This window comes from Jaculus jaculus, chromosome 6 (genome assembly GCF_020740685.1).
Source record: "Jaculus jaculus isolate mJacJac1 chromosome 6, mJacJac1.mat.Y.cur, whole genome shotgun sequence".
NCBI classification, from domain to species: domain Eukaryota; kingdom Metazoa; phylum Chordata; class Mammalia; order Rodentia; family Dipodidae; genus Jaculus; species Jaculus jaculus.
The window spans coordinates 159,153,316-159,178,260 of record NC_059107.1 but is presented as its reverse complement, the minus strand read 5'-3'; the positions used below and the strand labels follow the sequence as shown (position 1 = coordinate 159,178,260).

The following is a 24,945-nucleotide window of genomic DNA, read 5'->3' as shown; positions in this document are numbered from 1 at the left end:
GCACACACCTTTAATCCCAGGACTTGGGAGACTGAGATAGGAGGAGGGCCACGAGTTTGAGGACAACCTGGGTACAGAGTGAGATCCAGGTCTTATGTAGCAGAGGAGGACCTTGAGTTTCTCAAGCTCCTGCCTCCATCTTGGATTACAGTTGATATGGTACTGAGGTTGAACCCAGGATCTTGTGCATGCTAAGCAAATGCTCTTATCAATCGAACTAAATCCCCAGCCTACAGGTGTTATGTTCTAAGAAGACTTCATGTTGATACTGAATTTTAATTTTATAAGAGCATCTGGGGGGGGAGGGGATTCATGTTTGCTTACGAAGTTCTTTTTATTGGAGCTGGAGAGATGGTTCAGCACTTAAGGCACTTGCTTGCAAAGTCTAAGGACCCAGGTTCTATTCTCTAGTACCCAATAAATTCAGTTGCACAAAGTGGCTCAGGCATCTGGAGTTCACTTGCAGTGGCCCGAGGCTCTGGCATGCCTATTTTCTCTCTCTCTCTCTGCTTGCAAATAAATAAAAAATATTTTTTGAAAAGAAGTTTTTGAGCCAGGTTTTGGTGTATGCCTTTAATCCCAGCACTCAGGAGGCAGAGGTAGGATGACTGCCCTGAGTTCAAGACCAAGAAATGAGAAGCTGGAAAGATGGATCAGCGGTTAAGGTGCTTGCTTGCAAAGCCTAATGACCTGAGTTCGATTCCCTACTACTCACATAAAGCCAGATGCACACGGTAGCCCATGTGTCTGGAGTTCCTTTGTTGTGGCTGGAGGCCCTGGTGTGCCCATTCTCTCCACCTCTCTCTGTTGAGCATGGTGGCACCTGCCTTTAATCCCAGCACTTGGGAGGCAGAGATGGGAGGACCACTCTGAGTTTGAAATGAGGATATGCATTTTGTAGGCAAGTTGAAAAGCTTGCTGTGATAATCCGGGGTAGAGACTGAGGAGTGACAGGCATGGCCGTCAACGCCAGCCCGAGAGAGCGGCACGCGCTGTCCATCACCGAGGACACTGTAAACGTAAAAAGCCCCATCCTGGTCATCACATGTGGTAACTTTGTCATGAAACACTCCCAACAGGGCTTTTCAATGTGTGTCAAGTTTTCCACCCCAGCATCTGGTTGTTTTGGGGTTTTGCTATTTTAACTGAGGCACAGAGCACCTCCTGTAAAATTCGTTTCATAGTTTCTGTTTCCCAGAAAGAGAGAAGCACCACAGGCTTTGGCCTTTTTTTTTTTTCTTCAATATTTTTTCAATTTTCAATTTTTTTTTGTTTTGTTTTGTTTTCTGAGTTAGGGTCTCATGCTAGCCCAGGCTGACCTGGAATGCACTATGTAGTCTCAGGGTGGCCTCAAACTCTCGGCGATCCCTCTACCTCTGCCTCCCGAGTGCTGGGATTAAAGGCGTGCACCACTATGCCTGGCTATTTTTTCAATAATTTTTAAATTTTTATTTATTTCCCTGCAAGTAGAGGGAGGGAAAGAATGGGTGTGTCACGGCCTCCAGCCCCTGCAAATGTACTCCAGGTGCATGCACCACTTTGTGCTTCTGGCTCCACGTGGGTATTGGAGAATTGAACTTGGGTCCTTAGGCTCTGAAGGCAAGTGCCTTGACTGCTGAGCCATCTCCCCAGCCCGACTTTGGCCTTTCTGTTGGATCTTTTTGATGGAGTTGCTTTCCTGAAAATTGGGACCATTTCACGTCCATGCTCTGTGATTATGTGGTCCCAAGACACAATTCACAACTAGTGATAGGGCTGGATTAGACCAAAGGTCTGGCCCTTGCCCAGCATGGCTAGCCAATAGAGGGTCACCTGCCCAAGCTGTCTCCTTTAGAGTGGCTGGCTCAAGGATGGATGCCAAGCCAACCTCTTGTTTTCATGTGTACTCAACATAGACTCTAGAAGGACTGCTGGCTGAGGCTGGAACCGGGGGAGGCATCCCCACTCTCTGTAGCCTGTTTCTGGCCAGATTTTCCTTTGGGGGGGGTGACTTCCCAGAGGTCCCCAGGGCCCAGCAGGTGGGTCAGGTGGCTAAAGTCTCAGTTCCTCTTGGTGCTTCCTGCAGGGCCCCTTTTACTTCCTGTCTGGCAGCTCCAAGACTGGGGGCTCACGGTGGAGGTGGGGAAGCCCAACTGGTGAGGGTAGAGGAAAAACCTGCGCTCCCGGCCTCCGCTGTTGCAGGACGGGCCTCCCGCAGCACCGTCCTTAGAAGCTGGCGGCATCTCTCTGAGCCTGCCTCGCATCTACAAAATGAGGCTCCTGAAAAGATTCAAGAGACATAGCCAAAGCCAGCGAATGCCCCAGGCGTGGGGCGAGAGCAGGTCAGAGAGGAAAAGGAGGGCCTGGGGCTCTATAGGGGTTACTGTCTGGGGTCAGGGGGTCACAAGCACACTCAGAGAGGACCTTGGAGCAAACGGATGTGCAGATCTTGGCTCCCGCACTTTCTTCTTGGGACTGCAGGGCGCCTTGGCCGGGGGTGGGAGAGAATGAGCGATAGAAGCTACAGCAGTCTTAGTTATAGAACACCCTCTGCCCTGTGTGGCTGAGAATCAGGGATCAGGCCTCAGGTCCAGGATGGCACAACGCCTCCAGGACAGGCGAAAGTCCATCTGCCTGTGTGACTTCTGAGGTCAGCCATCTACAGGCTCCTGGGGTCAGTCCCACTGGTGTCATTTTGACTACCAGTCGCCACTCCTGTACTAGGTTAGATGGACATCCTGGTGGGACCAGGAGCAGCCTAAAAGAAGGGTCAAGTTGGGAGGTGTTGCTGAAGAGTTCCAATGTGAAGGTGGCAGGAAGGGGGTGGAGCCAGAGGCAAGGGATTATATATAAAGACCCAGGGCTAAGGAGGCAGTGAAAGGTGGGATACAGAGACCAGAGCTCCTGGAATTTTCTTTTCTTTTTTTTGAGGTAGGGTCTCACTCTAGCCCAGGCTGACCTGGAATTCACTATGTAGTCTCAGGGTGGCCTTGAACTCATGGCAGTCCTCCTACCTCTGCTTCCCGAGTGCTGGGATTAAAGGCGTGCGCCACCACGTCCGGCTATGGAGTTTTGTTTTTGGTTTTTTTTTTTAAATGCAAGAGAGCAAGAGTGAGTGAGAGAGAATTGCTGCACCAGGGCCTCCATCCAATGCAATCAAACCGCAGATGTGTGCGCCCCTTGTGTGCATGTGTGACCTTGTGCTTGCACCGCCTTGTGCATCTGGCTTATGTGGGACCTGGAGAGTCCAACATGGGTCCTTAGGCTTTGCAGGCAAGTGACTAAACCACTAAGCAATTTCTCCAGCCCCATTTAAAAATATTTTATTTATATTTATTTATTTGAGAGAGATACAGAAATAGGCAGATAGATAAAGAGAGAGAGAGAGAATGGATGTGCCAGGGCCTCTAGCCACTGCAAATGAATACCAGATGTGTGTGCCCCCTTGTGCATCTGGCTTACGTGGGTCCTGGGGAGTCGAACCTGGGTCCTTTGGCTTTGCAGGCAAGCGCCTTAACTGCTAAGCCATCTCTCCGGCCCCCAGCCCCATTTTTTTGAAGAGGGTTCATGTAGCCTAGGCTGGCCTTGTCGGCTGATCCTCCTACTTCCACCTCCCAGTGTGTGTGTGTGTGTGTGTGTGTGTGTGTGTGTGTGTGTGTGCTGGGGATAGAGCCCAGGACCTTGCCCACACCAGCCAAGCATTGGACCACTGAGCTCCAGACCCCAGCCTCACTTCTAGCTCTCTGCACACAGAGTCTCTGCCCTCGCACAGCCGGAGCAGAAGGGCCCTGCATGCAGGCCACGGCCCAACCTGAGGGCAAGGAAAGGTGTTGGAAAGAGGACCCCACACGTTGTGAGTTGTCCCCCAAGTGACACACAACTGGAGGGGTGTCAGGCATCCTTGACCTGGTAGATGCAGTGTGTGGCCTCCACCAAGACCTTGGCCTTTGGAGGGTTTTGAAGGAGACCATGAGGGGACTCAGGCAGAAGAGTGGTGACCTCTGCAGGGAAGGGCAAGAGCCAGGAGAGGGTGCATGGGGCTGGCAATGGGAGACTTTGAGTTTCTGCTCCCAGCCCCCCAATCCCGCTGCTCCCTCACGACCTCAGGAGCCCGGGCGCCCCCTCCCTCCCACAGGCAGCTGGAGCCTGAGTCATGAGCTGAGTCTCAGGAGACAAAGGCAGCCGTGAGCCCTCCCCCCTGAGCCCCTCCCGGTGGCTGCAGGCATTGGCACTAGCAGGGAGTCCACCTTCCCCAGAGTCTCTGCTTCTGGTGTGAGCCTCCATCCTGGAGGAAACAGGAACTGGCGAGTTTAGGAATGATGGCCTCTGTCTTGAATGACACCTGCTGTCAAAAGTCACTATCTGGGGCTGGAGAGATGGCTTAGCAGTTAAGCACTTGCCTGTGAAGCCTAAGGACCCCGGTTTGAGGCTGGGTTCCCCAGGACCCACGTTAGCCAGATGCACAAGGGGGCGCACGCATCTGGAGTTCGTTTGCAGTGGCTGGAAGCCCTGGCGTACCCGTTCTCTCTCTCTCTCTGTCTCTTTCTCTCTCTCTCTGTCACTCTCAAATAAATAAATAAAAAATAAACAAATAAATTTTTTTTAAAGTCACTATCTGGGGCTGGAGAGATGGCTTAGTGGTTAAGCGCTTGCCTGGGAAGCCTAAGGACCCCTGTTCAAGGCTTGATGCCCCAGGACCCATGTAAGCCAGATGCACAAGGGGGCACATACATCTGGAGTTCATTTGCAGTAGCTGGAGGTCCTGGTGTGCCCATTCCCTCTCTCTTTATCTGCCTCTTTCTCTCTTTCTCAAATAAATAAAATATTAAAAATATTTTTATTTCTTTTTGGTGGTGCACGTCTTTTTTTTTCTCACTTTTTATTAACATCTTCCATGATTATAAAAAGTATCCCATGGTAATACCCTCCCCCCTTAAAACTATTTTTAAAAAGTGACCGTCTTCAGAGGGGCTCCCAGGTGATGTCTGTATTGGGTATCCTCCATCAGTTATCTCCCCTTGGAAAACAGCTGCTGGCCACCAACTTGCAGATGAGAAAAGTAAGGCCTAGAAAGGTGGATGGAGCCTAGCAGAGCAGGAATTGTAGCCCAGTAGGTACGGCTCCAAAATGAAGGACAAGCAAGAATGTCACTGTGAGGGTGACGGCGGCATTCTGGGAAGAGAAGAGATACTGGTGAACAGCCTCTGGAGTGGTCAGGCATGGCAGGTCAGGCACTGGAGGTTTTGTCAGGGGAACAAATGCCTCCTTGGGGACAGTAGGGACCCTCCAGCTGCTATCTGTACTGAGCTGGCCCGAGAGGTAGGCTTGGAGCTCGCAGTACAGGTTTCAGTCCTGACCCTGGCTCCTGGCCATGGGCCAGTCCTAGCAAGTCACTTCCCCTCTTTCGTTCTTGAGTTTCTCTCTAGGAAATCTCATATCTTCTCATCTACAGCTGAGCAGAGCTGCAGGCTGTTCGCCTCCCATCTGAAATAGGCAACCTGAGGCCCAACACAAACTTTCAACTCATGCCCGTGGCTCTCAGGACCCCTAGGCTCCCACAGCAGCGAAGGGTGCCTGCGTCGCATGGGACATGGACGGCTCTCCGAGTCACCCTAGCCCCTGACACGCACTGCCGCTCTTGCATCCGTGAGCACGCTCACACACCCGCACACGAGCTGCCGGCACTGGGAGCTGGGGGCGGGGCAGGTGCCCTTCAGGCAGACACTCGGCTCCTCTGCCCGCCCCGCAGGGCTCGCTGCAGATGCCAGGGGTTATTTTAAGACTGGATCAATGGGCGACTTTTTGGTGACACAGGCCTGGGAGGGGCTAGCAACAGAGACAAGGGAGGGTTGCCCTGGAGCCTTGGTGTGGTCAGAGCCCCCCTGGGTTCAGGACATAGGGGTCACTCCTCTGTGGTGTTGCACCATCTCGGGATCCCTGGTCCAGCTCCCAGCCACACCTCTGGGGGAGCAGTGTCAGCTGCCTGGATGGTCAGACCCCAGGACCTGGCCTTGTCTTGCCTTGTGGATGCTTGATCCTGCTCCCTGCTCACCCCAAGGCCAGGTGCTCACACAGACAGGGCGCTGAGTGTCTGGCCCAGACCTGGGAGCTGCTGGTCTCTGTGGTTGCTAGCTGACCACAATTCACAAAATCGGGTTATTACGGGGAGAGACAAGACTGAGAGATGGCTCAGCAGTTAAAGGTGCTTGCTTGCAAAGCCTGATGCCCAGGGTTCAATTTCCCAGTACCCATGTAAGCCAGATGCACACCAAGTGGTGCATGCTTATGGAGTTTACAGTGGCGAGAGAGCCTGGTATGTGTGTGTGCCTCCCCCCTCTCTCGGGGAGAGCTTTGGGGAGGGGAGTTGGGCATCATCAGCCTCTCTGTAGGATGGGGAGCTGGAACTGGCTCCTGCACTGCAGCTGTATTCCAAGAAACATCTGTCTATTAGAAACAACCCCCCGTCCCCAGCACTCGGGAGGCTGAGGTAGGAGGATTGCCGTGAGTTTGAAGGCACCCTGAGATTACAGAGTGAATTCCAGATCAGCCTGAGCTACAGCGAGACCCTACCTTGAAAAATTAATTTGAAAACAAGCCCCCCACGTTGCAGGTCCTGACAGGAGCCAACATGAGGTGGATGCTAAGCAGATGGTCCAATGCCAGGATAGTGGGTACAAGAGGAAGCCGTGGGAGGGATGTCACCCAGGGGAAAGCATTGGGAGACTGACTTTCTCTGGACCCAATGGGGTCATCGCACCCAGGAAGAGGCCACAGTTACAAGGAGGGCAAAAACAAGCATCTTTCAACCCGGTGCTCAGAAATTGGGTGGGTACAGGACATTCTGTCACAGAATCCTGCAACTGGAAGGTCATCTCGGAGGGTCTCAGCACGGCGGGGGGCCTTATGCAAACAGAATAGTTTGTGGCACTCTTCCCATCTTTTGGAAAACTCCCAAAGGAAGCTGAAAAGGATGTGTTGGAAAGCACAGCTATGAAGTTCTGAACAGAACAACAGACAGCTGAAGGGCAGTTTGAAGCAAACTAAAACCAGCTACAAAACAGGATGTAAAGTGTGACACATTTTACAGTGTGCCTGCCTGTCTCTGGGATGGGATTAAAGCAAGTTTACTTCAGTCCTTTGCTCGTTTTTTCCTTCTAAATTTCAATGCAGAAAGTCCTTTTATGGGTCTGGGGTCTTCAGGACCGGATGGGAGCACGTTGTTCCTGGGAGGGGCAGGTTGTCTTTAGCCAGGGTACAAGGAGACATGGCGGGGGCGGGGGAGCTTGCCCTCCTTCCTGCCTTAGCCCACTAATACCTGAAATTAGCCTGTCAGCCCCTCATCTCAGGCAACAGAAGGACTTTATCCTCCTTAAAATGTAAATCCTTCCTCTCCTTCCCCCACCTCCTCTTTTAAAAATCGATCCTGGCTCCAAGAGAGGGTGGTGGAAAGGGGAGCAGAAAAGGACCCTCACTTTTGAGTTGTTAAGTTCTTCCTCTTACAGGAATTACAGGGCAGTGTCATTTCATCCATTCTGCAAATATCAACAGAGCCCCGAGGCATATGCAGACGGAGGAAGAGCGGGGTGAACTGGGCACCTAGGACTTCTAGTGCGCCCATCTGGACACTGAGACGTGTCAGCCTCCTGGGTAGCCACACCTGGCACCGGAAACACCTTTCACTATTAACATGAGCCACCCAGGCCGGGGGAGAGAGAGGCAAGATGCTGTTATAGTACCAAAGTCTCCCGGGTTGAGTTGGATAACGGCTGAGCCATGCCCTGGCCTTGGTCAGTTTCTGAATGTCTCCCCTCATCCTTTCCCCTGACTTGTAGGAGGACTTAGGAGTCCCACAGTGGGGAACACGGTAGGATGGGGGTGAATATCTTCAGGAAGGCCAACCCAGCCCTCTTTGAAGGCAGGCTGGTTTATTTCTTCCATGTGACATCTGGGGAGGGAAGCAGATTACATGAGGGCTCTGGCTAGGTCATGCCCAGCACTGCAGGAACGGGGGCATTCCAGGACCCCTGACCAAATGCCCAGGAGGTTTTGGAACCGGGGCGCACGCTCTGGGATCGACCTGCCTAGAGGAGATGCAGACTTGCCCGCCCCCCCATCCTTGCACCCGTTCTATGGTCACATCCTTCCCTTAGGGTTCAGAACTGACGGAGAGGGTGGAAAGGTGGGGAGAGGGGGTTGGTGCGTGCTGACCCCCGTTCCTGGACAAGTCCAGGCTGCTTTGGTCTCTACGCCAGTCCTCTGCACCTTATGAAACCAGGGAAGGTGCGTCGTCCGAGGTAAAGGTCCCCGAAGCCGTGAACTGACACTCTTCCAGTGTCCAATTCCGAGGATTATTTTTTGGGAAAGGGTCCGTGGCGGGGCGACCCTGCCGCCCGGGCCCGGCCGAGCCCCTCCTGGCCCTGGCGGCGGCCGCGCTCCTCCCCCGGCTCGGCCTCCCTCCCGCCCTCCTTCCCGCGCTCCTCCCCCGCCCGCCCGCCGGAGCCCGCGCCGAGCCCGCGCCGGAGCCGGAGCCCAGAGCGCGGGCGGCGCGGAGCGGGCGGCGCGGGGCGGAAGGAAGGCGGCGGTGTCCGGTGGCCCGGCGCAGCCTCGGCTCGTCCGCCGGGCTTGGGGAGACGTCAGGGACGGCGCGCCTCCGAGGACCCGCCGCCCTGTCCCGGAGGGCGGAACCCCCGGAGCCCAGACTGGCCGGGTCGGGTCCGAGGTGAGTCCCGGCGGAGGACGCGCCCGGCGGAGGCGAAGCACAGCCCCGCGAACTCCGAGACCGAGGACCGGGACGGACGAGGCGGCGGCGGCGGGCCATGCGCGGGGCGCAGTAGCGGGAGGCGCGGGGCCCCATGGAGCGGCCCGGGGCGCGGGGAGCGCGCGGGCGCCGGCTCGGGCTCGCGCTGCGGCTGCTGCTGCTGCTGCTGGCCGGGCCGCCGTCGGGTCGCGCCGGGGCCCCCGAAGCGCAGGAGCCCGCGGTCCCCAGTACGTCGGTCCCCGCGGGCGGCGACCGCTGCCGGGGCTACTACGACGTGATGGGCCAGTGGGACCCGCCCTTCAACTGCAGCTCGGCCGTGTACAGCTTCTGCTGCGGCACGTGCGGGTACCGCTTCTGCTGCCACGACGGCCCGCGGCGCCTCGACCAGAGCCGGTGCTCCAACTACGACACGCCGGCCTGGGTGCAGACCGGACGGCCGCCAGCCCGCGCCCGCGACACCGCGGCGCCCCGGGACCCGGGCCGCGAGCGCAGCCACACGGCCGTGTACGCGGTGTGCGGCGTCGCGGCGGTGCTCGTGCTGGCCGGCATCGGGGCGCGCCTGGGCCTGGAGAGAGCGCACAGCCCGCGCGCGCGGCGCACCGTCACCAGGTGAGCGCGCCCGTCCCTGACCGCCGGCCGGGGACACCCCCCCCCAACACCTCGCCTCTGCCCTGCCCGCCCTCTGCCACCCGGCTCTCCATCCTTGCAGCCAGCATCCTTCCCGCCCTTCTCCGGGGCCCCGATTTCCTGTCCCCCGCTTCACGGAGGGAAGACACCTGATATTGACTCTTGTCTCCCCTTGACCTTCTGCGTCGCCCTCCAACGGACTCTAGACTTCCTTGGAGAGGGCAAAAGGTCGGTGCCCAGGGAAGACACATACGCGACACTGGCCAAGGCAGGGCACGGTGCAGGTGCAGTAACGAGGATGGTCTTGAGCAGGGGGGAGGGGTGCCTGGTTTGCTCCCCTGCTGCTGCTCCCTCCTTTTCCCTCTCCCCTCCCGTGGTCTGTCTCCCCCTTTCAGTCGTGACTCAGGCCCGACCTTTATTCTCGGCAGTTTCAGAAGTGCCCCCCTGAGTAGTCCCCAGGCAAAGATCAGGGTCTCCCTCTGAGCGGAAAGGGGACTGAAGTGTGGAGGGGACAGGTCAGTGTGTGGTGGAGCGCTGGACAGGTGCTAGATACGTTTTGAGCTCGTCATGAGGTGGTGTCCTCAGGACCCAGGTTCTCTCTCTCTTTTTTATTTTATTTTATTTATTTATTTTTGTTTTGTTTTTAGGTAGGGTCTCACTCTAGCCCAAGCTGCCCCGAAATTCACTATGTAGTCTCAGGGTGGCCTCGAACTCACAGCAATCCTCCTACCTCACATCACAGGTGCTGGGATTAAGGGTGTGCGCCACCACGCCTGGCTTTTTTTTTTTTTTTTCCCAAGGTAGGGTCTCGCGCTAGCTCAGGCAGGCCTGGAATTCACTATGTAGTCCTAGGGTGGCCTTGAACTCAGGGCGATCCTCCTACCACTGCCTGAGATTAAAGGCACGCGCCACCACACCGGGCTCCAGGTTCTCTTGGACAGGACGCTGGTATTCTGCCCTGAACACGAAGCTCCTCAGCCCTTCCCCATCCTGGTGTCCCCAGCCACCTTCATGCCCTGCCCGCGTCCTCCCATCTTCCCAGGTCCATGCTCCCTGGGGCATTTGTCCGTTGACACCACATGCAACAGGCTGTTGTTAGAAGTGACAAAAGAGAAGATCTTTTGACCTGATGTTTGTACCAGAGACAAGGGTCAGGGGCTTTCTTATCTGCAGACAGCTTACCCCATCCCTTTCAGACAGCAGGAGGACAGAGCTGGGGGCTCAGACACTGTCCACCCTGAGCCATTGGCAGGGGCTTTGGATGTAGCAGGAGCTCAGCCTCCCGAATTTGGGGTCCCTCAAGCTGAGCAAGTGTAACCGCAGAGGACAAGGTGTGTCCTTGAGGAGGGGAGATGCAGTGGGAACTGGGGTCCATGGTGGGCTAGGGGAGGCTGGGCTGATCTAGCTGGCATGTTCGTTTGGGCCACTGTTCATCTGCAGGGGTGGTTATACCAGTTTCTTCTCTGGCTTCATGGGTGGATGTGTTTTAAGTCCCTACCCAAGTCTCACCATTAATTCTGCTGTGCTGGGGGGCGGGGGGCGGCTGACAACTAGGGAAGGCTTTTCAGAAGGCTTGGAGGGGACTGGAGTCGGACAGACCGTGGAGAGTCTGTGCAAAGGAGCCAGAGGCATGCCGACTCCTCCGCTGTTTGGGAAAGCTGGGTTAGAGGTGTTTGCATGAAAGACATGAGCCACTGAGGAGCGGGCAGAGAAAGGTTAGCCCACGCATGAAGTGGACGCTGCCAGTCCCTGCTATACGGCAGCCAGTCTTTGGCTACCTCAGGTGTCTAGTCGCCTCTTCCTTAATCAGCCAAAGTCCCAGCTCCAGGAGGGAGCAGAGTGGGAGAAAATGATGGGTTCTGGGCATTGCAGGCAGCTGGGCTGAAGGCTGGGCTGTCTGTGGGGAAGGCTCAGTTAGACACTGTCACAGCTGGGTGGGGGCTGGGTGTTCTGAGTACCCTGGGAGGCAGCTGCCCAAGGTCATTCAACCTTTGGGTGTTGGGCTGCTACAGGGATCTTGTGGCACCCCTCCCTCTCTCCCTTCCTCCATCTTTCCCTCTCCCTCCCTCGCTCCCTCCTGTCTGCCGTCCTTGCCTATGCTGACAGGTAGCTCCCGGGGCTCAGCAGGAGCACATACTGCAGGACAGGTAAAAGCCTTGCAAAGAAGGGATTCTGGTGGCATTTGAAGGATAAATAGGAGGGGCAGCCAAGTGTGGTGGCTCACACCCCTAATCCAGCACTTGAGAGGCTGAAGTAGGAGGAAGGAGGATCACCCTGAGTTTGAGGCCAGCATGGGCCACAGACCGAGTTCCAGGTCAGCCTAGGCTAGAGTAAGAGTGAGACCCTACCTCAAAACAAAACAAAACAAAAAAAAAAAAGTTTATGGGAGGAGATGAAGAGAAGGATATTGGAGGCAAAGGGAGCTGTAGTGAGACAGGAGTCTCAAATGAGGAGGGTCTTCGAGAGTGAACTACAGGAAGGAGACTGGAAAACAAGGCAGCCCTGGCTATACATATGGCCTCACTAGTTTCCTGACTTGCTCTGGGAGGTGGCCATCTTGGGGTCACAAATGAGACTGACAGGTCATTGTCCTGGTAGGAGAAACCAGAGGTGTGACATCAATTTTAGAGAGAACAGAAGTCCAGAGAGAATGCCCTGGGCTACATGGTGAGACAGTGGTGGCTGGGGCTTGCTTTATTTATTTTAAAATATTTATTTATTTGTGGGCCGGGTGTGGTGGCACACGCCTTTAATCCCAGCACTCAGAAATAAAAATATTTATTTGCAAGCAGAGAGAGAGAGAGAATGGGCACACCAGGACTTCTTGTCGCTGCAAATAAATTCCAGACACCTGCTCCACTTTGTGTATCTGGCTCCTGGGGAACCTGGGTTGTTAGGCTTTGCAGGCAAGTGCTTCAACCGCTGAGCCATCTTTCCATACCATGGGGCTGGCTTTTTTTTTTTTTCTTCTTCAAGGTAGGGTCTCACTCTAGCCCAGGCTGACCTGGAATTCACTATGTAGTCCCAGGGTGGCCTTGAATTTATAGTGATCCTACCTCTGCCTCCTGAGTGCTGGAATTAAAGGTGTGTACCACCACGCCTGGCTGGCGTTTTTTGTTTTAAATCTTTATTTGAGAGGGGAGCAGCAGATAGAGAGAATGGGCACCTCTAGCCACTGCAAATAAACTCCAGATTCATGCTCAACCTTGAGCATCAGGCTTATGTGGGTACTGGGGAATCGAACCTTAGGCTTCACAGGCAAGTGCCTTAACCACTAATCAAGCCAGCCCTGGGGCTGGCTTTTGATAGGAGAGGCAAGAGGCTAAAAGCCCACTCCTCCCATCCCCACAGGACACTGACAGAGCTTCTGAAACAGCCAAGCCCCCAAGAACCACTGCCTCCACCCCTGGGTCCACCCCTGGGTAACTGTGTCCAGGTGCAAATGGCTGATGGTCTCTCTCGGGGGTCCCCCCACAACAGCACAGGTGAGTGGTCTGTACCAGCACTGGTCCAGGTATAGCAGAGCCCGGAGAAGGGGTAGAAAGGGTGAGGTTTGGTTGCTGAGCTGGGGAATGCGGGCGGAGCTGCTGCTTTCCATATGGAAATGAGCAGCCCTTGGTAAGGAAGGACCCCTCCTGTAACGTTGTCTTGTGGGGCCTGCCTCTGAGAAAGCCTCCCGATTCAGGCTCCTGGCCAGGGCGGTGGTGGTGAGGCTCGGGAACCTCCTTGGTCTCTTGGAGAAGCAGCCCTTGGCAGTTCCTCTGGCTCCCACATCTGGGGGTTCGGTGACTCACATACCACCACCATCTCATTGGGAACAGTCCAGTGATTCAGCGCCAGGCTCAGGCCTCACTTCTATGGGGCGGGGGGGGGGGGCGCCCCTCAGGACTGACTGCCCTTGCTCATGGTTTTCTGAACCAGGCTTGGACGTTTGATCTGCGTGGATCCCGGCTCTGCGCGCTCGCCCAAGCTCCCAGTGGAATGCTGCTGGGGAGGGGGGCTGGGAGGAGGAGGAAGGTGCAGCTCAGGTAGAATGTGCAAGGTCAGCTTGCTGCAAGTCACTTGCCTTAAGTACCCCTCTGCCCTCCAGACAAAAAACACCTCAACCACGCGCCCGTGGGGTCTGCCACCCTGGGGGCTCCGCGCGGCCCCCGGCCGCAGGGCTGCGGCAGCATGACGTTGCAGCCCGACTTCGCCAAATTCGCCACGCTCAAAGCAGCGGCGCTCAAGGCGTCGGGTGAGTGGTCTGGTCTGGTCTGGTGCGCTCTGCGCCGGGGGACCCCGGGGACTCGGGATCTTGATGCCAGGCTCGGCCAGTCTGCGCTCGGGACGTCCTATGCCAGTGGGCTGCCCAGCTGCCCCCGGCATGACCCGCTCCGTCCTGTCCCCACAGAGGCGGCAGCACACCGGGACGTCTACCAGCCAGCTCCGCGGACGCTCGTGGCGCGAGCCCCGCGCCCTCTGGAGGACTTGCCCGCGCTGCTGGACGCCTGTCCCTGGGCCCCGCCGGGTTACGTGCCTCCCGCCGGCCCCTATGCGGCCTGGACCGCGGGCCGACCCACGCGGCCGGTGCCCCGTGGCCACCTGGTGGCTCAGGTCTCCCCTTCACCCCGGCGGCCAGGCCACGCATCCCGGCGCCAGTTCAGCGTGGAGAAGCTGCCCGAGGCCTCCTTCAGCACACAGCCCCGCGGCCTTTATGGCAGCACTGGCCGAGGAGCCAGGCACCTGGCCACCAACAGTAAAGCCGAGGTCACTGTATGAAGAAGGGGCGCTCTGCTGGGTCCTGTCTGGGTCCCAGACCTTGGACTCACAGTTCTGGCATCTGCCCAGATTGGACTGGGGGCCTTGGAGCCTGTAGAGCTGGCTAATGGTTCTGCCCTTGGAGTGGGGGGCGCAGGGTTATTGGTACCTTTGTAAATAAACCCTCTAGTGTGGCTCCTGCCCCACGAGGCGCTGATCGATCGAGGCGTCAGTCATTGGCTATACTCGCAGCAGCGCAGGTAGAGGGCACAGCACAGGAAAGAACAGAGAGTCACCCCTGCTGGGGGCCAGGGAGAAGTGGTTGGTCAGGGCCAAATGCCAGGCTAATGCCCATACCAGTGGGAGCCATGGCAGCGGGTGGAGGCAGCAGTTAGGCCTTAGCCACCTTAAGGTCTGGGTACAGGGCTTGTTGGACCCCAGATTCCTGGGGGTCCACGTGCTTCACTAGAAGTGATCTAGCCACAGGCTGATCTCCCGCTCCACAGCTTGAGTGGGCTGGGCCTGGTTGATCCTCCCTGACAGTCTGGCCTGGGGCCGGCCCCTGGCCCGAAGGCTGCTTGGCCAGGTTGGCTCCGGGCCACCCTCCTGATGAGTGGGCCATGTGGACATCTGGTGCTCAGGATAGAGGAGCCTCCTCCCAGGAGCTGATCTGCAAGGCAAGGGGGGTGGAGCCCAGCAATGCCCCTCCCTCGGGGCCCTCACAGTTGGCCCAGTCAGTTCTTCACTCTCCTGCCAGGAAGACTCCCAGCACCTGGCAGTAGTCCAGGACACTGTCAACACCTTTTTGCATCTTTCCCGAGTTCCTCTGTTCCAGGTACTGGTGTATGTGGGAATACCCTGAGCTACAGCCAGGTGGTGAACCTCCACAAAGCCATCTCCTGTTTTCAGGGGCGGTGCGCCGCGCCGACAGTGACCTTCCGTTGTTGCTGCTTCCCACGGGGGTGTGCAGACAACGGGGTCTTCGACCTAACTCACGAGGCTGACCCCCGGGTTAGGGCCCTCCCTGAGCCCGACGGTGGGGAAGCACTAGTGGACAGGACTGGGGACTGGGAAGGGTCATTGCTAAGAGGGTTCTGACAGTCCTGGTCCCTCCTCTTGTTGGCCGGGCTTCTCTGAGGCCCCAGATCTACCAAGTCTGGCATTAGCCCCTCACCTCTTAGGAGGATCCACATTCTCGCCCTTTAAGGCTGCTGGAAAACAAAACGAAAACCAGCCGACGTCTAGAAGCTGCACTGTTCTCTGGTGCACAGCCCATGGTCCTGCCAGCAGCCAGGGCCTCCCCCAGGGAGGAAGCAGGGTGCCCTGTCTGCCCCACAGCTCGGTAGAGCCGGTGGACAGGATGGGCACTGAGTCATGGAGCTTGCGCAGACTCTCCAGAGGATTGGGTTCCTGGTTACGGGGGCCGCGCTGTGCTGGAGGTTTCGTCCCTTTGCTGCTGCAAGAGCCTTGGACATCTGAGGCCAAGGGCACTGGTCACTACTGGTATGGCTATGACTGGTATGGCTATGATGGCACCTCACCAGCCTCTCAAGGCACTTACCATATCCGGGACACTTCATGTGTGATATGTCATTCAAACCTGGCCAGCAAGTCTGTGGTGCTGAGCTCAAAGGCAGGGGCTAGCAATCCCATTCTGCCAGAGGCTGAGACATCAGAATGACCCAGCTGGCGAGTATAGGAGCTGGACTTATATCTGGCTTGCAGCCAGTTGACCTCAGAGGGCCTCTGCCTACAGGGAAGGAGAAACTAAAGAGTACCCTCCCAGTGACCAATCCAATACCCCCAGTCCCAAAGAACTGCTGCCAGCCAGGCAGTTGAAGACCCAGGGAACGAGGTAGAACCTGGATATAGTGACCTTTGACACCAGCAGAAGCATAAAACCACCCTTTTATTTCAGGGCCTCACCCATCCCCGCAGTGTGTCAGGTAACGCTGTGGGCAAGGAAGGCCAAAGGACTAGAGCTGCCTGGCTGTCCCCACTCCCTGGTTCACTGCTGCCTCCACGATCGTCACTAGCTGGTCACCTTAGTGGTCAACACTACAGACCCACACACACCATGTGCTGGGTGGCACCAATCTGTTTATTGAATAACCTATGTCCGAGACACGGTGAATGATTCAACATCCAGGAAGTCACAGGTGCAGTCCCCTGTTCGGTGAAAAACCACCCCTCCCACCCTAGACAACAAGGAGAAAGGCACAGCAGATACACGAGACACAAGGGCAGGGCTGCCCTGGGACAGGGACCATAAGTTACTGTGAGAGCAGGAAAAGGGCAGGAGGAAGAAAGTAGGGTCTGAGCACAGGGAGGGGCCCCCACCCACCCTGTGCCCCAGTCAGCTTGACAGGGCAAGATGCACTGAGGGAGGATCCCCCTCGGTCTCCCAGGAGGCTCTGTGCCAGGGAGTCTGGAAAAGGGGGCCACTTTCCCTCTTAGGACCCCTCCGCCCTCACCAAGGTAAGGAAGGGCCCACTCTGGGCAGAAGGGCTTGCTGGGAAGGGTTGGGGACTGGTCCCTGCCACCTTGGCTTATTCACAGGACAATTAGGGATAAAAATACACAGTGGAGGTAGGAGTTAGGGCGGAGCAGAGGAGAACAAAGAAACCATGCTGAAGACCTCTGGTCCCCAGGCCCAATGGGTGGCTTCTCCCTGGCTCCCTGGGCCTACCCTGAGCTCAGGTGACATCCTAGAAGGTGGGGGAATGGGAAGAACAGGACAATTAAATAAGATACCATTTATTTAAAAAAAATTAAAAAATAATGCCAACATTATTCCATCCATCCCTTGGCCTGCCCCCACCTCCCCAGGGCTGGGCTCCCCTCCTTCCCTGGCTGTCTGGATGATGGTGGGAAACAATGAACTGGCTTAGTCAGGCGCAGGGGCGGGATGCAGACCTGGGGAGAGACATGGAGACGCCACAGCAACTTCGCCCTACATCACGGCAGACCCGACCAAGTGCACACGTATAAAAACATTCGTATAAAAAGGGGGATCCAGAGGGCAACATGCTTTCTGGTGCCCAGAGACCTAGTTCCCCAGAGAGAAAGCCTTATACAAAATGAAGAAGCAGAAAGGGCGATGTTCAGTCTCTGGGGGACTGAGACGGCATGGGCAGCATCCCTGCTGCTTCCAAGTGCGATCACCTCCATTCCTGCCCTGGCCATTTTTCCTCAGCCCATGTGGGCCTGGACCATGGGCATTTAATGACAGCAGCTTTCAGGAGCTCTGCCCAGAGTCCCATTGGCCTGAGGTGATCCAGAAGCCTTGGCAGGCAACAGCTGAGAAGGAAGGCTCATCCTCATCCTCACAGCTCTGAGGAAGGAGGGAGAGAGACAGAGAAGAGAGAGTCCGAGAAACAGAGGGAGAAAGACAGACGGAGGAGGAGGTGGGACGAGCCTGGTGGTCAAGAGGCGGCGATGGCAGTTCCTCCACCCAGCTTGACGATCATCTGCTGGCAGTCGTTGCAGGACCGTCGGTCACCCACCTTCTCCAAGGTGCGGGCGGCCTCGGCCAGGAGCACGGCCCGCTGGCCCGGGGAGGACAGGAAAGAGAGGGGGAGGTGGCGGCAGGCCAGCAGGATGGCGGTGGCCCGCTCTCGCTGGCCAGGCCAGGCGTCCACCTCTCCTGTGGGGATGATAGGATTCATGTAGGCTTTACATTTGTTTAGCTTGCACACTCCTCCTGGGAGCAAGGGTCCCCCGCTGTCTTCCTCACAGCTAGCATGTGGCAAGGCTGACATGTGAACCCACGTGGTCTTCCACCCTTGCTTGCTCGGGCATTGGCTGATGCCGTGCTACGCCCCGCTCCTGCTCAAAGCTGGGCCCACGACTACTCTCTGACAACCACTCCTGCAGCCCACTGAATCAAGACTTGGCTCCTTTCATTCCCACCCGAAAACAGAGGCGGGGAGGAAAGACTGCGCAGGAGTGCGCTCTGCCGGGTGACTGGGCGCCCTCGGGCCTCGCCGGGCAGGGCAGGGCCACGCCGGCCGCGGTAGAGAAGCAGCGCGCTTACCGTGCTTGGCGTTCTGCGTTGTCGTGCGCCGCCGCAGGCTATGTTCCAGCAGCTGGTGTGTGCGGGTGGGGCTGGCTCCTGCCATCAAGCGCACAGTGGCTTCATGTAGGAACACCTAAACAGTACAGGGGACAGCCAGGAGGCAGTCAAGTCCTGGGTCCTCGCCATCTCTGTCACCCTGTTTTTCCCACCCCTGGAAAGTGACCCTTTTCCTCAAGCCAAGCCAAAAACCTGGATGAACAGGCCAGCTGCGGGGGGCGGGGGGGCAGGAGCAACGCGAGGAGATGAGCGAGAGACAAAGGACAGCGTCTCCAGTTTGGTGACAAAGAGCCTTGATGCCCCCTCTAGGGATGGAAGACAAGTGAATGGCCTGTGTGAGGCCTCAGTCCTTGGAGGTTTCCAGCTGGACAAAAGGACAGGGGTGGGGGTGGGGGAAGGTCCTGGGCTGGGGAGATGGCTCAGCAGCTGGAAGCACTTGCTGTGAGTACAGGGGCCTGGGGTGGCCGTTTGATCCCCAGCACCCATAAACGGAGCTGGCAGTAATCCCCTCTTATGGAGTGAGGAGCAGAGTCTGAAGCATCACTGGGGATTGCAAAATAGTGAGACTTTCTCAAAGAAATTTAGGGGTCGAGGAGGACACCTGACATTAACTTTCGGCCTCTGTGGGCAAACGTATGTGCAAGCATCTCATAATAACACACACCGCCAAACACAGTATGGAGGGAGGAAGAAAGGAAGAAAGAAGAGTCTTGGGGGCTGCAGAGATGGCCTCATGGTTAAGGCATTTGCCTGCAAAGCCAAAGGATCTCAGTTCAATTCTCCAGGATCCACACAAGTCAGATGCACAAGGGGGTGTATGCATCTGGAGTTCATTTGCAGTGGCTGAAACCCCTGGTGAGCCCATTCTTTCTGTGTCTCTTTCCCTTTCTGCCTCTTTCTCTCTCAAACAAATAAATATGTATTTAAAAATTTTTTAAAAATTTAAAAAGAAAAGCCTTTGACGTTAACTAGGCTGAGCTGAGTGGCTGTGGCACATAACCTTAGGGCTGGCTGAATTTCTTTCCCTGCCTCCCCCCTTTACTCTTTTTCTTCCCTTCCTTTCTGTTCACCTTTACTTATTTTTTTAAAATATATTTTATTTATTTGAGGCAGAGAAAGATGAGAGAGAGAGACAATGGGAACACCAGGGCCTCCAGCCACTACACACAAACTCCAGGCGTGTGCGCCCCCTTGTGCATCTGGCTTATGTGGGTCCTGAAGAACTGAACTGGAATTCTTCGGCTTTGCAGGCAAACGTCTTAACCGCTAAACCATCTCTCCAGCCCACCTTTATTTTTTGAGGACAGTCTTTTGTAACCCAGGCTGGCCTTAAACTCACTACGTAGCTGAGGATGACCTGGAACTTTGGCCTCCTTGCCTCCACCTGCAGAATGACGGAATGACAGGCACACGCCCCCATGCCTGGTTTTGTGCAGTGACCGGGATCAAGCGCAGGGCTAGGCAGGTACTCTTGGCAACTAAGCTACAGCCCTTGGAACACACTCTGCATCTCAGGGTGGCCTCGAACTCATGGTAATCTTCGTACCTCAGCTTTGAGGGTGTTATGAATGAAGCATGCACAAACATGCCTGGCCACTTTCTCGGTTAGGGCTGCTTCTCTAATAGCTCTTCCAGCTGTGTCAGTCCAGGTTTGCTGCACAGTGGCCAATGTGGCTGTGAGTTATCCCTGGCCTTTAAGGTGAGGAGAATGTCTCTCCAGCAGCTGCCTCACCTAGAGACCTTCTCTTTGTGCTCTACAACACAGCTAATTCCCTCCCCGGCTTATACTCTGCTCACTTAGCTTCAGAAGATAATTCAGGAGGCTGGGGAGATGGCTCAGTGGTTAAAGGCATTTGCTTGAACTCGCTGACCCACGTTTAATTCCTCAGCACCCACATAAAGCTGTAGGAGAAGTGGCACACACATCTGTGATCCTCATGTGCCTATGCTGATGGAAGGCAGAGCCGGGAGATGGGTGTTCATTTGTAGTGACCAAAGATCCTTTCTCAAAGAGAAGGTAGGGGCTGGGTGTGGTGACACACGCCTTTAATCCCAGCACTTGGGAGGCAGAGGTGGGTAGACCAATGTGAGTTCAAGGCCACCCTGAGACTTTGTAGGGAATTTGAGGTCAGCTTGAGCTAGAGCAAGACCTTCCTTGATAAATTGAAAAAAGGGCAGGTGGAAGAACACAGACACACCCCTCAAGGTTGTCCTCTGACCTCCACATACACGCTGTTGCACACGTGTGTGCATACACAGACACACACAAATGAATAAAAGGATAATGCACATCACAAATGCTAAAGATTTGAGGTGAAGGATGTACTTACCATAAATCATTGCACATTACATAAAAAGGTGTTAAATGTAAATATGTACAATTACTACTTGTTAAATATAATTCAAGCTAGCACACCTTTAGTCCCAGTACTTGGGAGGCAGAGGTAGGAGGATCACTGTGAGTTTGAGGCCACCCTGAGACTACATAGTGAATTTCTGGGCTACAGCTAGACCCTTCCTTGAAAACCCAAACTGAATCAAAATTAAAAAAAAAAAGAAAAAATTCAGATAGGGACTGGGGAGGTTGCTTAGTGGTTAAAGTGCTTGCTTGCAAAACATGCTAGCCCAGATTCAATTCCCTAGCTGTCTACGTAAAGCCAAATGCAAAAAGCGGCGCAAGCCAGGCGTGGTCACGCACATCTTTAATCCCAGCACTCGGGGGGCAGAGGCAGGTTTGCTGTGAGTCTGAGGCCATCCTGGAACTACATAGTGTATTCCAGTTCAGCCTGGGCTAGAGTGAGACCCTATCTGGAAAAAACAGAAAATAACAAAAAATACAATCCAAGTGTGGTGGTGTGGTGGTGTGTCTACAGTTTCATATATGCAGGAGGCTGAGGCAGGAGGATCATTTGAGCCCAGGAGTTTGAGGCCAACCTAGGTAACCTTGAGACCCCACTCAAATAACTTTAATTAGCAATGGAAATAACAAAGGGAATGACTTGAGTCCAGCAATCCCAGTTACACAACAGTCCTCAGAGACTAATCTCAGATCCTGTAGCCAGTGCCAAGGGAATATTATATAGAGAAAATCAGGCAGCAGAACCGAAGTTCCCAAATGACTGAAGAAAAAAAACAATTTAAGGTGAGTTTCCCTTCAGTGTGGTTCTAGGGTGACTTTGTCATTTAGTTATGACAGAAGAGCTTCCCTGTGGCCAGGGCCTGGGTGCTCCCTCCAAACCCCACTACTCTGCCCTCTGAGATCTGCCACTCAGTGTCTGGATGGTGACGTATGTGCTGGGCTGGCTGTTGTCCAGGGCAGAGGGTGGCTCTGCGCCAGGGCCTGGAACCCAGCAGGTACCGGCAATGTACACTAAGCAGAGACGCATGGCACTCGGCCTAGTGTTGGGCCTGAGAGGCTGACCTCAGAGGACCAACTCTACAGCCACACGTGCCTGTGCTGGGACCAGGGGTCAGGTCCTGCTGACCCTACCCTGCCAGTCCTTACCTTGCGGTATGCTGGGCGGAAGCTATGTGCCAGTCTGCGCAGGCTGCCCAGGTCTCGCTGGAAGCCAGCCAGCTCAGTGCCTGATGCATGGTAGGTCTCACCCAGGACCTGGCTGGCACCTGCCTGCTTTTGCCAGAGTGCTGTCCGCAGTGACAGGAGCAGGTCACAGGTGAGCAGCTGGATTACCTGTGGGGTGAGCCAGGAGAGAACAGACAGGTGACTGGCCGAAGGCAGCTGTCTCAGCACCTACGAAGCCCTCTCTCAGGCCAACATTCAGTAGCTCCAGGGGGCGGTGCAGAGTCCAGGGCCCAGGATTTAGGGAACAGCTAGGGAGAGAGAGCACTGATCCTTGCTGTAGCCCCTGGAGGTGGGACATTTCTTTTCCCCATTCTGCAGGGAAGAAAGCTATGGCTCTCAAAGGGACAGCAGCCTGTGTATGGGACAAAGCATGGGCAGGGAAAAGCAGAAGAGAAATTTTCTACCTCATGAGAAGTCCCCCATGATTGGAGGCTGAATCCCCTTACAAAGGAACCAGAGTGGCTGAAGTGGCAGCCGAGCCCAGAGAGAAGGATGTGGTGGAAGGAATAAGGGGAGGAGCCCAGTAGGCACGCAGCAGAACTGCGTGGCTGCTTAATGCTCATGTGTTTGAGTCACCAGGATTCTGGCTTTCATACTTATTAACTATATTTCCCTGGCACCGTGCCTCAGTTTCCTTATCCATAAAACGGGAACAGCAACATAGGGCTACTGTGAGGGTTATGAGACCACTGTGTGTGGCCACAGCATGCACTCTGCAGACAGACCACTGACAAGGTGGGTCGTCTGCCTGGCTCCTAGAGTCCTCGAACACCACGTGCAACAGCGAGCAGACAGCCGCTCTGCTCCGAGACGGGCACACAGGCTTCCCCCTGGGTTACTCATCTCACCCAGCCCTGCTTTTCCCCCCACGCTGGACCTGCTCTCTTCATATGCCTGGCACAAGTCCCTGACCTTGGCCATACTACCTCCTGACTGCCGACAGCTTCAAGGAGACAGGGTTGACAATTCTCCAGCTCAAAGAAAAGCTGCTACTCCTAAGGTGCAGGTGCCACAGGAGCACCTCTGGGCGTGGGGGCAGCAGGCAGGGCTGGCTGCAGCTCTGACCACCAAGCGCTTCCCAGGTCTACTCTCTTACCTCAGAACTGCTACTGAGGAACTCCAGCTCCGACGGTGGCCCTAACACTGACACTTTCCCTCAAGATGTCCCTCAATGGTTTCTTATGAGGACATCCCAGGGGAGACCAACAGTGGCTTCCCACTCTGCTTTGAGCTCAGGCACTTTCTATACCTGCCACCCTGTCTGCAGCCACAGTGGCCAGGCTCACTAACAGTCTCTACCACGCACCAGACAGCAGCTCAGAGTCTGACCTTCCAGAATGTTCCCTGTCCTTCCTTCTTTACAGTCATACCACATGTCTCCCAGGGGACCAGTTGATGTTTCACTGCCAGCTGCTGCATGCTATCCTCCACTTCCTCCCTCTAATAAGGGTCCCTTTTCTCAAGTGCTGGGGCCTTTGGTCGGGGCTCGAAGGGGGTCTGTGGCGGGCTGGGCAGGCCTCTGGGATGCACTGCGGGAACATTGCACGGGTACCGCCAGAACGTGCAATGCAACTACAATGCACCGCAGCGGCCCGCGCGAGGCGCCGGCTCAGGCCGGGCGGGAGGAGGCGGCTGCGGAGCCGCGAACTCGAGCATCCTGCAGGGCCCTGGCCAGTCCCTTTGGGGCTCACAGGAAGCTGTTGGCTGGCAGGATCTGGGAGCCTCAGAGGGGCATGGGCACAAGCATATTAACCTCAGGCACCGAGGAAGGTCAATAGGCTTCATTATGGGAAAGGGGCTGCTACTTTGCTTTCTTTCTTTTTTTCAAGGTAGGGTCTCACTCTACCTCAGGCTGACCTGAGGCTGGTTCATTCTGTAGTCTCAGGGTGGCCCCGAACTCACAGCAATCCTCCCACCTCTGCCTCCCAATGCTGGGATTAAAGGCGTGCGCCACCACGCCCGGCTTTACTCTGGTTTCTGACACTTGGATCGCCCCACAGATCAGGACTGAGCACCTCCTGGAGAGCCCAGCGAAGCCCCCACTTACGTGGTCGAGGGCAGGGTCCGAGGTTGTCCCGCTGACATTGAGGCTGCTCCACAGGTGAGCGCTGGCTCGCTCACAGTGACAGGCGGCGGTCTGTCGCCCGTCGGCTTTCCCCGAGAGCGAGGCGTGCATGGCTCTGCACGCGTAGAAGACAGCCTTCACCAGGGGGCTCCTGCAGAGGCGCGGGGGCGAGAAGAGCGCGCGGTCTGGGTCAGGCCACAGTGCCCCGGACGGCGGCCCCCACACCCGTCATCGGACACACGCTTGTCACAGCAGCGCTGCCACAGCGGTCCCCAGCAGCCAGTTCCAAATCTGAAACTCTGGCTCTGAGCTAAGTGAGCCTCTCTCCATTCAGTATGTCCTTTATCTGGTGCAGGAGATGACCAGAGACCCAGGCTTCACCACCAGACCTGCTGCCAAGAAGCCATTTCGTAAGGAATTCAAATCATCCATCTCACCCCCCACACGCCCCGTTTTCTCTTCCACAGTCATTATACTGTTTACCACTACTGATGGCAACAGAGCTCTCTGCTGTGGCTTCAATAGGAAAGATACCTGGAAGGGTCATGTGTTGAAGGGCTGGTCCCCACTGCAAAGCTCAGACGTGGGGCTTCTGGGAAGGGATGGAAATTAGAAGGTGGGCCTGGTTGGAGGAAACAAGTCCTGGCAGCAGGCCTTTGAAGGGCATATATATCTCAGACCCTTTCTTTTTCTTTTTGTTGTTTCAAGGTAGGGTCTCACTCTAGCTCAGATCTGGAATTTACTACGTAGTCTCAGGGTGGCCTCGAACTCTGAACGATCCTCCTACCTCCTGAGTGCTGGGATTCAAGGCGTGTGCCACCACGCCCAGCATGCTGGACCCTTTCTGTCACTCTGTTTCCAGTTCCTCACCATGATGTCCTGCTTCACCATGGGTCCAAGTCCCCATGGACTGATCTATGAAACTGAGCCAAAATAAATCTTCCCTCTTTCTATTGAACTGTCTGCTATGGTTCTGCAGCTTAGAAGTGACTTTAGGGGCTGGTGAGATGGCTGAGCAGTTAAGGAGCTTGCCTGCAAAGCCTAAGGACCCAGGTAAGCCTGATGCTCAATGTGGTGCATGCACCTGGAATTTGTTTGCCGTGGCTAGAGGCCTTGGC

At 55.7% G+C, this 24,945-nt stretch overlaps 2 protein-coding genes across 3 annotated transcripts in view; one reads left to right on the top strand and one right to left on the bottom strand.

Moving 5' to 3' along the window:
- Positions 1-8,831: 8,831 nt before the first annotated feature.
- Shisa8 (shisa family member 8) lies at positions 8,832-14,267 on the top strand. The gene is made up of 4 exons (XM_045153612.1): positions 8,832-9,346; positions 12,716-12,849; positions 13,455-13,601; positions 13,758-14,267. The coding sequence occupies exons 1-4, from the start codon at positions 8,832-8,834 to the stop codon at positions 14,123-14,125; spliced, it is 1,164 nt and encodes a 387-aa protein (XP_045009547.1). The 3' UTR covers positions 14,126-14,267.
- Positions 14,268-16,187: 1,920 nt separating this feature from the next.
- Positions 16,188-24,945, bottom strand: part of Srebf2 (sterol regulatory element binding transcription factor 2) — a 79,080-nt gene continuing 70,322 nt past the window's right edge. For both annotated transcript variants that reach the window (XM_045151880.1, XM_045151881.1), the window contains exons 16-19: positions 23,810-23,978; positions 21,685-21,870; positions 18,141-18,255; positions 16,188-17,750 (exon numbers count right to left, since the gene is read on the bottom strand). In XM_045151880.1, coding sequence (XP_045007815.1) covers positions 17,530-17,750; positions 18,141-18,255; positions 21,685-21,870; positions 23,810-23,978 — 691 coding nt within the window. In that variant the 3' untranslated portion in view covers positions 16,188-17,529. The remainder of the gene's footprint in view (positions 17,751-18,140; positions 18,256-21,684; positions 21,871-23,809; positions 23,979-24,945) is intronic.

Coding starts and splice junctions, on each gene's coding strand:
- Shisa8 (XM_045153612.1), top strand. CDS start 8,832: ATGGAGCGGCCCGGGGCGCGGGGAGCGCGCGGGCGCCGGCTCGGGCTC. Junction 12,850..13,454: donor GTCCCCCCACAACAGCACAG/GTGAGTGGTCTG, acceptor TCTGCCCTCCAG/ACAAAAAACACCTCAACCAC. Junction 13,602..13,757: donor AGCGGCGCTCAAGGCGTCGG/GTGAGTGGTCTG, acceptor CTGTCCCCACAG/AGGCGGCAGCACACCGGGAC.